This window comes from Canis lupus, chromosome 1, assembly GCF_003254725.2.
Source record: "Canis lupus dingo isolate Sandy chromosome 1, ASM325472v2, whole genome shotgun sequence".
In the NCBI taxonomy this organism is placed as follows: Eukaryota; Metazoa; Chordata; class Mammalia; order Carnivora; family Canidae; genus Canis; species Canis lupus.
The window spans coordinates 42,076,595-42,090,365 of record NC_064243.1 but is presented as its reverse complement, the minus strand read 5'-3'; the positions used below and the strand labels follow the sequence as shown (position 1 = coordinate 42,090,365).

General features: G+C 43.8%; 1 protein-coding gene and 1 long non-coding RNA gene across 4 annotated transcripts in view; one reads left to right on the top strand and one right to left on the bottom strand.

The window, feature by feature from the left end:
• ESR1 (estrogen receptor 1) overlaps positions 1–9,677 on the bottom strand; it is a 277,475-nt gene extending 267,798 nt beyond the window's left edge. Inside the window, exons 1-2 of one of the 2 annotated variants that reach the window (XM_025422567.3) lie at positions 8,997–9,677; positions 6,439–6,968 (exon numbers count right to left, since the gene is read on the bottom strand). In XM_025422567.3, the coding sequence (XP_025278352.1) occupies positions 6,439–6,893 (455 nt within the window). In that variant the 5' untranslated portion in view covers positions 6,894–6,968; positions 8,997–9,677. The remainder of the gene's footprint in view (positions 1–6,438; positions 6,969–8,996) is intronic. The other variant, XM_035705951.2, reaches the window with a different exon arrangement.
• On the top strand, positions 6,403–12,585 carry LOC112644316 (uncharacterized). 2 transcript variants are annotated; one of them, XR_004809177.2, is made up of 4 exons: positions 6,403–6,497; positions 10,375–10,542; positions 12,262–12,344; positions 12,450–12,585. It is a non-coding gene; the product is annotated as an uncharacterized LOC112644316 (long non-coding RNA). The 2 variants fall into 2 exon arrangements; XR_003126285.3 differs by lacking the exon at positions 6,403–6,497 and adding an exon at positions 7,220–8,939.
• Positions 12,586–13,771: the final 1,186 nt, after the last annotated feature.

Sequence of the window (13,771 nt, the reverse complement as noted above, 5' to 3'; positions counted from 1 at the left end):
GCTAATGCTATTCTGGGTGATACTTAACACCCCTGGCTTTTCCATGCTAGGTAGGAACTCTATTGAACCCTGTTCCAAATTTCATTAAAATAACAGATGAAACAGGTCAATAAAGAAATAAACCAGGAAAAGGTGGAAGAAAAAAATCTGGGAATACTTAGACGGGGCAACTAAAACAAGAAAAAAGAAAAAAAAAAGGAAGAAAGGAAGGAAGCAAGCTTGATAGGGGAAAAGAAGCCAAAAGGAGTTTAAAGAACCTTAGAAAACAAAGCAAAGAGAAAAGAAAATATGAGAACGGACTACCACGAAAAAAATTCAGCAGAGGAAAGAGGTAATATGCCAACGTAAAAATTACTATTTCTAACATCATTTAGTTGCAGGAAATTAAAAGAAAATTGTCTTTTACTTGCAGGGTCTCAGAAAAAAATCTCAAGTCTTTCGATGAGAAAAGTGAGTCCAGTTGCCAAGAACACTGCCCAAGAAGCAGTGCCCAGCACGCCCGCGTCGGCTGCGGGCTGCCAGGCCCTCCGCGCACCGCCGGGGGAACAGGGAGGAGCACCCCCGGGAGGATGCAGGCTGGAGTGGGAGCAGGGAGCCCAGGGAGGCTTTGGGACCAGACAGCTCTGCAGCTTCTGAGAGCTCGATGGACGATGGATGTGAGTGTGTGAACACTAAATCACAGAGGCCATTTGCTCCCCCTAGGAACTAACTACATTTGGGGAACTCTCAAAAAAGAAGAACCCGATCTGGGTTTACCCAGGACTTATTTGGAAATATCTAATCCTGAACATTTTTCAGTTAGCTTCATTAGCTTTAAGTGAATGTCTATAATTTTCCCAAGGCATAATTCACAGAACGTAGAAAAATACATGACAAAGTAGCCTACTATCTCACCCACGGTAACACATTTCATTAAAGCAGATGTTATGGGAGTAGACTGAGGACCTAATTTTGTCCATCTAAAAAGGAGACATAAAAAAAAAAATCCAGGCTTGTTTGGAGTTTTCTTTTTAAATTTCTCATGTAGTACTTATTAGAATTATGGTATTAATATTACTGATAACATCAGTAATTGACTATTACTCAATTGACATTGATTGTTTCTTAAATTATAACTACGCAAAAATAGATGAAGTACATTAAAAGGATTTGATTTCTGAGTAGGATACACATCTCCAGGCTATATAACAGGCATCTAGAACTACTGCCTACCACAGTGGACACCAGTACTTTCTTGCCACCACTGTCACCATTCTCATCCTCACCACCACTATGATTCCTCCGTCATCCCACCATATCACTTACAAGTGTCAGTCACCTCGTTTTCTATTTGACCTAGCTTCTTGAAATTATTACTTTACCAAACTACATAAAATTTCATCAATTGGGACCAAAATACTTGTCTTTTCTATCTTTCATATATTTAATAGGTTCTAAACATACACATATGATTGAAAATGTTGATTAATGCCAAGCTTCCCTCAGAATCCCTAATAACATCCTGCAAAGTGCAGAACTCGGTAATTATGGTTTCTTCCCTCTCGAGATCGAGAATATCATAAAGGTGCATCCTTAACCTCCAGCCCACTGAAGTCTTCAGATTTCAGAGGGCAGCAGGAGGTTATGTGTTAGGAGCGCAGCAGGGAACAGCTCACACACACCTTTTTTTAAAAGGGGTATGATCTATCAACTCATTGGCAGAGTTTAAAATCTAAAACAAAACTATTTGATGGCTTTGATGGGCTGCCTCATTTCTATAAAATCCCTCACAGTTTCACTTTGGTTGCTTTGTGTTTGAGTGGCTGTATTTTGGGGATTTATAAATCATCTTTCTCTGGAGTGTGCATCTTGGTTCTGAACAGTTGTGGCTATCCTGTTTTCCTTCTTCAAAAAGCAAACGGAGTCTTGGAATTAAACTAAATGACTAACTTGTCCTATCCATTCAATGTATCCTGTAAAAGGAGGGAACACACTTAGTATGCTGCTCCTTGTACTGCGTTCTTCTAAAGTTACATTAAAAATAATACTGATGTCACAAGGAGGAGTCAGATGTATTCATTTTGTGCTGAGTGGGTATTTTAGAAAAAAATATAATTACAATTATAAATTTCCTTATGTAAAACTATTTTCATATAATCAGGGTTTTGATTTTTTTAATGTATCTACAAATAAATGTTATTTATGATAACCCAGGCTGCAAACAAATGTTGTAGATTTTAATAAAGATTTTATTTAAATTTGACTTCCACAGAAAATGATTTCACATTGTCATTAATTAATATTTGTAATGAAACTCCTGAGCACTTAAATCTTTCCTTTCCTACTATCTTTTAGCTTGCAAAAGCACTGGAATGAATATTAATATGTGAAAGAAATAATAAAATGTTGAATGGTTGTGTAGCTTATGTACTACCTTCCTATACATGATCCACTTGACAAAATTATTAATATCTTATCATTAACAGAAACCATGTCATCTTTTATACTTTTTCCTATATCTGTTGTTCCTGTCATTGTTGATATCTTGCCCCTGTCTTTTATGTTCTTAAAACAATAAGAAACCCAAATGCTAAATCTGAATTTTCCCAAACAATGAATGTCATATCCGAAATACATTCACAAAAGCAATCCAAGGATCCAAATTAAATGAGTGTGAGAAAGAAGATTAGAATAAGTGGCAATTATCCTTCAGGGGCTTTCTACCAAACAGGTACAAGCCACATGGAGTAGGTGAAAATGAAACGGGGATTCAAGATGTGAATCCATTTTTCAACCTAAAATACACTCATTCCCAAGGCAATATGTGGTTCCTTCCCTAAACCAACACAAAATGTCAGGTGAACAGTAACAACTCAAATGAATGAAATAAGTAAGAACAGACAGAAAGAGTGCTAAAATATCACCGAAATACAAGGAAAGAATTACTGGAAACTTGAAAACTAGCTCTCCAAATCTCTCTCTAGAAATGAGCCTTATTTAAAGTTGAGACATCGTTTTTAAATGATCGCCAATGAACACATATTCATTCAAAATATGCATACAGCCAACAGGCAAATTCCTACGACATTGATTTTGATGCTAAAGATCTGTGTGTTTGTCAAGTTTTGGGGGGAGAAGTGGGTACAATTTAGCCTTTAAGAATACTGAGTAGTTAAAAAAACAAAACAAACAACAACAACAACAACAAAAAGAATACTGAGTAGTAAAACTGAAATGAACACGGAGCACTAAATACTTAATTTGAATTTTTAAAAACACGGTGGAAATAATTATATTTCATCTTTAGTTTTATTTAAACCTCCTAAGTTGTTTGAACACTAAGAAGGAACTGAGGATAAGGCAATTCTCAGTTACCTTCATCAGGAAATTTTAAGTAATACACCTTGCAAAGCCACAGCATGCGTGCTTACAATGTATCCCCTCTCAACAATTTGTTGGGGCACATGACAATCTTCCTCACATATGCCCAGGGCAGTTTTACCTATTGCATTTCTTTATACGGATATGGCTGGACATTATGGCCATTAGAATAAAGTAACCATAGCATCTTAATGCTAAATAATATGAACTTCACATAAATTCTCTGAACATGCCAGTGGGACATTCAAGTAGACAATTCACATGACAACATCATTTTACTAATGGAAAAGTTAAGAATTAGAAGTAATAAAGCTTACTCCAACTGGCCTGAAGACATCAGCTAATTTATAGGGGGAAAATAAAATAAAGACAAGCAAGATACCTTTTTGGTTTGTGTAGCTAAAACAACTAGTCACTTACCTAAATTTTTTTTGTTTTTTACTGACCATAACATGTTAGGCCTCCAACTTTCAAATGTCCATGGTAAGAAATACATTTTATATCGGAGTCAGCACATAAAAGCATATATAATTAAAACAAATTTTCAGGAAACAAAATCCACCCTTACTAAATATTATGCCCTCCGATATTTTTTATTATATTCTTTTCTATTTTATTCCTTAAAAAGAAAAAAAAAAGTGTTCCAGACTCACTAAGCTGATTTCATGATCCCCTGGATCATAACAAGCAGTTTGAAAACGCTGCTTTCAACCCCCAAAACTTTGATAACTACTGAAGACAACAGATGGTTTCTAAAAGAGCTTAATCGATTTTTTTCTTTTTACCCAGAGTTATTCAAACAGGAAAACTGAGAGGGCAAAAATACTAAATAACATCTGTCCATTTGAAACAACACTTGTATAGTGTCAACTCGTCCTCCCTGGTTACCCAGAAGCCAAATTCAAACCAAAGAATAAGGATGCTATAGGAAATAAACTGCAAAGGGAAAATCATTCTAAAACTGAGTTTCCATATTAAAATCCAATGTATGAGTTTTTAACTTTATTATTGAAGTTCCAGATCATTTTTTTCATTATCCTAAACATATTTGAATATCATCTAATGCAAAAAGTTTAAGATGGGGCATATTATAGTGATATTATTTGCCACTGGGATGATGGAACAATTTTGAATTAAATGTGGTCCCCTCTTTATTTGACCATGCTCACTTTGTAATTATTAGCAAGCAGTAAATAATCCACCGAGGAGCAGTCTCATTAGCACCCATTGAAATTCAGTAGGATTAATTTGCAATAAAAGAACTGAAAATTAAATGGAAAAGAAAATAGTTTCTGTAGTCCACCATAAGGTTATGGAATTCACATCATACCAGTGCCTTCCTTCACATCAAGGAGTTTAAAAGGTTGTGTGAATAAGACTTAATTGTTATATTTTGTTCTCACACTTAAAAAAAAGTGAGCAGAATGAATTCTATTTCTCTTTCCATTTTAAGCCTGAATTTTAACAAGTAAAATGAATTTGAAATATGCCAACTTTTTAAAAGTTTTGTTCATTCTTCATCTTTTAAGTGATAACTCAGTCTGAACCTGTCTGGCTGTGGGATGCTCTAAAGTCCTACGAGAAGGCCAAAGGTTATGGGGTATGTTCAGATACCCGAAGAGTGTGCCCTTTGATATTCTCTGGGGCCAACCTGCACCTTCTTCCTGTTTCTTCTGCTATGAATATCTCTGGAAATAGAACAGTGAATAGAAAAGGGTCCACGGCCTGCAATGCAGAAGAAGGGTCCAGGTGAGAGCGGGAGGCAAGTACAGACACCAGTCTGCAGTCTGGCTGTGCCCAACTCAGCACCCAGCCACGTGGGTGCCCTGAGGCTTTGCAAACCCACTCCAGAGTATATCTGGCCATTGGGTGCCTAGGGCACAGGTGTTCATCAGAATCATCCACCTAAGCCCTCCCCGAGGAGGTCCATCAAGAAGAGAACAGAGAAACTGTCCAAGGTAGGTAATGGGAGAGGAGAGGGGAGGGGAGTATAAAATCCTTGGAGGTGGGGGTGGGGGGACATAAGGACACAAAACACTGGCCACTCAAGCCACAAACGTGTCCTGTGTGTGCTGGGCTTACTAACACTTCGACAGCAACCAAGAGGCACAGAATCGCGCGCTGACCCAGAACACCATTCCCGGGGCACGCTCTGCCGGGTAGGCCAGAACTGTAACTTCGCTGGCAGGGGAGTTATTTCAAAACACTCCTCGATGCGGCATGTTTTAAACTCACAAGACACCTATAAATTTTCGGCTGTCAGTAGTCCTATGCCAACAATCTGCTCCGCCACGGACCCAGCCAGATAACTCAGAAATCAGAAACTCGTTAAGTAAGACTCCTTCAACTCCTCTACGGCTCTTCTAAGGAGCGCGTTGCAATCCTAAAGCCCCGGAGCTTGGGATGGAGAGGAAGGGGGGGGGGGGGGGGGGGAGTAAGTGCTAGCATTGCTTACTAAAACAAACAAACAAAAACAAACAAAAAACCATTGTCATCATAATAATAGCGCGCATATTTCCAATCAGAAATGCTGGATGAAAGAAGATTTCGCAAGCACATTAAAACCATTTCAAAAAAATAATAATAAATTAAAATGAGCTCCGCTAAACCCCCCCACCCACCCCAGACACACACACACACACACACACCCCTCCAACCTTAAATACCAAAGCGGGGCATTCACTAGGAACTCCAAGAGCTTTGCGTTTATTTGCTTTGGGGTCTTCTTCCCCCTTCCCGCCCCCCGCCCCCCAAAAAAATAAGCGCAGCTCTGCACGGTTTTCCAGAATGAGTTTGGAAGCCCATGGGTTTTCAGATTTGCCGCTCATGCAGATGGGGGGGTGGGGGTGGGGGTGGAGAATACAGTTTTCTTCCTGCTGCCAAGCGAGAGAACTCGGCTCTCGGAAGACGGGCGAAGTCTCCTCCGCCCCCCGGCCCCCGGCCCGCTGCCCCGCGCCCGGCCCCGCGGCCCCACGGCCCCGCGGCCTGCGGTCTCCCGCGCGGCGGCCCCGTGGCTGTGGCTGCTCCCGGCCGCGGGGGCGCAGCTGCCCCCCCACGAGGCGCGGGCGGCGCGGATACCTGTAGAAGGCGGGCGGGCCGGCCTGGCGCACCGCGTAGCCGCTCGGCTCGTTCTCCAGGTAATAGGGCACCTGCTGGCCGTGGGGGTGCAGGAAGGACGAGAGCTGAGGCGGCGGGTGCAGCAGCACCGGCGGGCTCGGGGACATGCTGTTGAGCGGCGGGAAGCCCCCCAGGCCGTTGGCGCCGAACGCCGCGGCCGCCACCGCCTCGGACCCGGGGCCGTAGCCGAGGCCCGACTGGCCGTAGAGGGGCGCGGGCGCGGCGGGCGCGGCGTTGAAGTCGTAGGCGCCCGCCTCGGGGTAGTTGTACACGGCGGGCTTGCTGCTGTCCACGTACACCTCGCCCAGGGGCCGCTCCAGGGGGATCTTGAGCTGCGGGCGGTTCAGGGAGTCCAGCTCGGGCCCTTGGATCTGGTGCAGCAGGGCCATTCCGGACGCCTTGGTGTGGAGGGTCATGGTCACGGTCCGCGGCGGCGGGCAGGGCGCGCTCCGTCCCCGGGCGCGGCGGGCGCTCAGCAGCCGGCCGGCCACCTGGAAGAAGAGCACAGCCCGCTGTTAGAGGCGGCGCCGCGCGGGTCCCGCGGCGGAGCGAGCCGCGGCCCTGCCCCTGCCCCTGCCCCTGCCCCTGCCCCTGCCCCGGGAGCCGGAGCCCGCGCGTCCCGCGGAGCCGCGCTGCGGGGCTGCCGGGCTGCCGGGCGCGCTCAGCCAACTCCCGGCTCCGCGTCTCCAACTTTAAGTACCGGTCTCCCGCGCTCATATGCATTACAAAGGTGCTGGAAGCCGGCCAGGGGCTGTTGCCTTGCACTGACATTGGTTTAAACATCACTCCCGGGCGGGCGCGCAACTCGTTTTGGAGCGATCCCAAAAAAACCAGCTTCCCTGAACTTTACTTTACTGGTCGCTGCTGCAGGGAGGCTACATTTCACGGCAGGAGGGCGGGGGCGCAGAAGGATCTCCTAAAGGTGGCCTGGGGATGACGACGTGTACAACAAACTCGCAAGACCAAGGCAGGGGCCGGCTTTCTCCACCGCGCTGCCTTATGTGCCCCATGCCAGACTCCAATCTATCTCTGTTTGTCTCTCTTTCTGTTTGATCCACTCTCCTAGTTGGCTGGAAATATGTAGTGTGTACATAGAATGACCCTGGGGAGGGCCACTCTGTAACTGAGATATGGCAGATAGAATGGGGTGTGCGGTTGCATGTGCAGCCAGCCACAGACAGCTATATTTAGCAGCTGCAGGGACTGAGAGGAGAGAGACATCTGGGGAGAAGAGGGGAGGAGATTCAAGGTGCACCTGTAGGAAGAGCCGCACTTTGCAATCAGCAGAGTGATACCAGCCCTCAGTTTCCTCATCTGCAAAATTCCCCTAGAGTGGTCCCTCCTAGCCAGGACCTTTCTGAGATGCTCCCAGCCTGACTTGTATGTTTGTGTTGGACTGCGGTACTGTACTTGCTCCCATTATGAATTCTCATGTGAATGATGATTCACAAAAACCTTTGGTTAGGCACACATGGGTGTTCGTGTCTTCCACAGGTTATGCAACCAAAACTTCAGAAAGCTAAATACGAAATGTGACCTTTTCATACAAAATGTAACCTCAGTTCATTAACCGGATCTTTGGCCACTATGTTACACTGTTGGTCTAACCAACAAATTCGGAAATGCAATGCTACGTTTCTGTTTTTTATTCCTGCAATTCAACCTTCTCCATTCACTTGGCTAGGATATGCAGAGTCAGATATTCAGATGAAAAAGGAATAGAAAAAAGTTTTGAACTGAATTAAACTCTAAACATGCACACCAACACAATATATATGTACGTATTCACACAAGAGGTGGCAAATATATTGTGCACCCACAATCTTGGAGAGTCTATACTTTCCTAATAAACTTCCCTTGCCCCAGCCTAATAGACTCTGATACAACTATCTGATATGACCATTAATGCTTTGCTTTAATTGCTATCCCAAACACCCAACAGACTACCTAACAAACATTCATGGCACACATAAATGCCACGGTTACTGTGACTAACAATATTTTTAAAAATCTTTTTATACTAATAACTACACATTTTACCTGGTTCTTACAAGAACAAACAGACCATTTCTGGACAGTATGCAGAGTCGTTGGTTTAATAGGAAGACAAAATTGAGCTTAGCATCAATAACCATAGATTGTAAGCAAAAAAAGGGTTAAAAACACATTAGGTAAATCACAGATATTTCTCTTTATGGCCAGCAACCATTACTTTCCAAAGCAATTTTTTTTTTTACAGATGATTTCGTTCCCATAAATCACACTTTCAATTTTCAAATGTCTTTTCTAAGCACATACAAAAAGCACTTCATAGGGTTCTTAAAAATCAGCACCCACCAAATTATACATAAATTACACAAAGAATCCTACAAGTCCTGGAAGAAAAAGGAGATGCACACATAGACCCACTGAAAACAGCAAATCCTCATCTCCCTGCTAGGATACAGACACTGGCCAGAAAGGTAAGTTGCTTTCTCAAAATGCTAAAGCTACAAAGAGAGAAATCAAAACAATCCTACCCTGCTGGATCAAGAGCGTCTTTCCAGAAATGTTCCATGGGCTTGTAGAAGTCAAGGGCTGAGGCAGTGAGAAGGAAGGAAGGAATGTGCTCGCATGTGCGTGTAGCTCCGTGTGTGAGCGAGGCAGAGCGTGTGTGGATGTGTTTGTGTGTGGAATGGCAGGGATTCGGGAAGCAGCCAGTAGGCAGGGCACTTGGCAGCCCCTCCCGACAAACACAGCAGCTGGGCTGCTGCAGGGAGCTGGATGAATGGCAGTGGGGAGTAAGGAGAAGCTTGCTGTCTGCTCATGGAGAGCAGAGTGGCACAGCTAGAGTCAGCGTTATTGGGGAGAAACAAAACCCCAGCCCCATTTGCTCCTTATCCTTGGAGCCTGGAAAGCACCCCGTGCTTTCTGCTGCCACCCTATGCAAGAGGGAAAACAGGCTTGCTGTAAATCATAGGCTTATGGCTAAAATAGAATGCCAGTCAAAAGTGTATGAATATCAAGTTTACAAAATGTGACATGGGCGGTTTTTCCTGAAGAATATAATTTAACAATAAAAGCCTTCTGGAATACACTTGGATCAAATGCCTTGCTGGCCCCAGCCCCCTAGTCTCTGAACAGACACACTATTGCCGTGCCTCCGATTGCACCAGGAAACCAGACTTTGGAATAAATGTTTTGGCATTCTAGGGATGTGTTTCCAGCTGAAATGTAATACTCCTCCACCTCGTTAACCAAAGCCACAAACCTTTCCACGAATAGCTCAGTTGACTGCTTTCTGTAAACATATGACAAAAAATATATATTATTGAAAGCCTAGGGTATGAAGATAAGACAAAGGTGGACACCTCTGTTTTAAACTGATTTTAGGCTCTCTGGGTGTGCTGGCATTGACCATGGAGAGCGAGGGTCTCTCACTTCAAAGAGGTGCCCTGCCTGGATGGATCCACCTGGTCCTCAACTTTTCTCCTGACCATGGTACTAACAACACAATAATAAGGTGGCTCCCTTTTTTGCCCTCACCCAAGGTCCCAGGACACGTGACGCCTAGTGGAACCTTTGTTGCCAGACATTAGTCATGGCCTTGGGTATTAAATAACTCTCATCACAATGCCAGGAGTGGCCAGTCTCTGGCCCTGGGACCCTACGCAGTTACCGAGGTATTATGAGTGGCTCTGGAGAGCAGTGCAAAGAAAGAAGTAAAAAGTTATATAAAACAGAGTTACAAAAATGTTAATGTCATGTTGCAAACATATCTTTCATGCTTTAAAAGACCCAAAACGTTGCAATATTAGAGCAGAGAAGCAGCTCCCTCCACAATCAGCTGTAAAGACAAATATTGAAAAGACAGTTACACTTCTTCGGTGACAGTGGCGAATCCCAACTCCCCCTTAGGTTAACGGTGGCCCCCATGCACTGGGCCAGTCCAAAACTGTGCAGGAAGGAAGAAGGGAAGGAAGGCGAGGGGGAAAAAGAAGGAAGAAAGAAAAGAAAGAAGGAAAAATGAAGGAGACTCTGTAAATAATCTTCCTAGACTTTGATTTGCTGAGAGCAGCAGTGAAGGTGAGTCCACTAAAGGCAGTTTTCTTGACTGCTCTCTCTCCAGCCTTCTCTTCCTTCTTCCTGGTCAGCTCCACCTCCCAGGCTTGGGGACAGGGTCGGGGGAGGTACTGCACCTTGCCGGTTTTCCTTTGCTGCTTCTGGGAAACTCCAGGGCATCCAGCTCCCAGCTCTCTGCTCCCCCCTTCCCTCTCCACGGGGTCCCGCTGCAGGTGCTCAGGTGCTCACCCACTGTCACGACTGCCCGGTCCTGGCAGGTGAAGAAGGGGCGGCTCTCGCTCTCGCTCTCTCTCCCGCTCCACCGCCGAGTATATCTCCGGACCCACTTTTCCAGCGTCTCCTGGGCATTTCTGGCTGGCTCGAAATATGAGTCATCATGCTCTCTCCCACAAACATGACGTCCTTCTCAACCCTGGACTATGAACAGCATCCCTGTCCCTCCGGTCGGTCGCCGGACGACAGTCTCCCAGTCTTCTGGGATGGCTGTCTCTCCCTCCCTGGCCTCCCACATTGCCACATTGCTGAGCATTCTAGAAGAGCTGCCTCTCCCCGTCCCTCCGCTTCCATCAGGCTTCTTCGGCTGGCATTACCTTACTCGTTACAAGAGCCTCCTAGGGACCTGTCTGCCTCTCTATTCCCCCTACTTCTTAAATCCTGCTGCCTTTTAGCTCCGAGGATCTCATTGCTTCAGGATCCATCCTCTGAGGAGCTGGCTCTAGCCCTTCCCCAGCTCATAGCTCTCCCGGGGGCTCAGGCCTTCCTCCTGCCTCCTGTACCTCCTCTAACAACTTGTAGACAACTTGTACCCCGTGCTGCAAACACCCCCCCTTCCCCCAGCGCGCTGAGCACTCACAGCTTTCCTGATGACATCCTCTCTGCCTACAACCCCTGTTTCGGTGGTTTGTCAGGGGCCAGCACACTCGTTTTCAAGGTCCGGGCCAAATCCTACCACAACCGTAAAGTCTTTCTTTATTCCTTCTTAAAAGGAGTTTCCTCTCCACTGAACACCAATGATATTCTCACACATTTATTACAATCTTCTTTAAATGGGTTATTAATAGGGGCACCTGGGTGGCTCAGTGGTTGAGCATCTGCCTTTGGCTCAGGTACTGATCTCAGGGTCCTGGGATTGAATCCCACATCAGGTTCCCTGCAGGAAGCCTGCTTCTCCCTCTGCCTATGTCTCTGCCTCCCTCTCTGTGTCTCTCATGGATAAATAAAATCTTTTTTTAAAAAGAGTTATTAATATGTTTTTTAATATGTTAAAAACTCCCCCCTGTCCTGCTCAGAAGCTCCTTGAGAACAAGGCCCGTATAGAATAGAATTATTTGGGAATTTGCTGAGTGCCTAGCACTGTGCCTGGTCATATCAGGTCATCAAATATTGGCTAATTTATTAATCCAGATACTTAGATGAATAAAACAGTATCACATTTATCTGATAACCATCTCTAAAAGCCAAATTTCCATGTCACATTCTACCATTTTCAAAAGTGTTTTTGCCAAATGATTATCTTTGTATCCTCATACTGTCTGAAGCCATAAAGTCAAAATTCAAATTCATACCATCTTGAAGATTAAGCCTGCAATTCTTGGCAGCATGACTCACAAGAGAGCTCTGAATTTTTAGTTCGTAACCAGATAATACTATGACCAAACATAGTTTCTTCTCTAGCTCCATTAAAAGCTTTTTACATTTACAAAAACATTATTCCCCCAACAGAAACATGAAAGGAAATAAATGTGGAATTATTTCCAAAACAGCTTATAGTACTAGAGATGGTTCCTTCACTCCAAGACATGAAGGTATGGCTGTGTCTAAACTGATCATTACTTTGATTAAAAATTCTCTGTTTAGGGGTGTACCTAGGTGGTTCAGGCAGTTAAGTATCTGACTTGATTTCGGCACAGGTCAAGATATCAGGGTCGTGAGATCGACTTGAAGCCCCACATCAAGTTCCATGCTGGGTATGGAACCTACTTGGGATTCTCTCTCCCTCTCCTTCTGCCCTCCCCGACTTGTGCACGCTCTCTAAATAAAATTAATAAAGAATAAAAAAAATTAAAATGCTCTGTTTGGGAGCTTGTCTTTGTGCATTTATTTGACACCATTCATTTTCCTCCAAAGTAAAAGAAAAAGGAACTGTCTTTTAAGTTTTGCTCATTTTAAAAAGAATTCAGCCTATTTGTTTTAAGGGTTTTGGTGCTCTTAGACTTTTTACAGCTGACCTTCGAATTTTGTATATGCAGTGAAATGCACATATTTTCATGTGTACAGTTGGTGAGTTAAATAAATGGGCATGCCCTCGTAACAATCATCTCAGTGAGGTGACAGAGTATTTGCAGAACTTCCATGAAAGTTCCCTTCATGCCCTGCCCTGGTTGACCCCTAACCCTTCTAGGCAACCACTGTTCTAATTTCGGCACTAATTTCATAGATTTATTTTGCCTCTTGGCCCAGAATGTGGACCATGACCTCTTACAAATTGGAGCACATACACCCCATTTCCAACCAATGACACAATCAGTCAAGTGCTGGGCATGAAGCTTTGCCAAGGCATCAAAGTACAGAACCAACCTCTCAGCAAGAATCCTTTCCTTGGAGTCAGCTTCTTCACAAAGTATAACAGGCTTTACGTGATCAAATGTTACATAAGCCCGCAAAGATAAAAATTAATAAAAAGCCAAGTGGAATCCATATTCTTTAACATTTTCTTAAACAGTCTTTTCTTCCCACTGCCAGCCAAAAAAAAAAAAAAAAAAGTAAATAAAATAATTTATAAGCCAAGAATCAAACCCCAAGATGCTTAATCTTACAAACCCTGGGATTCAGATGCCATTTCCTGGCTTTTTACCCAGGAGTTGATAGAGATGGCTTGAATTTTGGGTTGTCAGGCAGAATGGCAACTCTTTACTGTGAATCAGTGAATGATGCAGATTTCATTCATCAGCTTATAATGGAATTTAGTAACTTTCATCTTGCATTTTCTTAAAAAACTTTTTTTTAAATTTTAGAATCCTTTAATATAATTTACTTATATCGCATGTGGCAAAAGACACATTAGAAAGTACTTTCACTGTAAGTGCCATGAATGATAAAAGAATTCCAATTATTCCAATTATTATTACACTGTGTCCCTTTTCCTCCCTTTATCTGTTATGTACTTGAGAAATCTCATTGCCAGCTAAGGGTATTCTCTGTAGAGAGCAATATCCAGACTGGGCCTAAATTC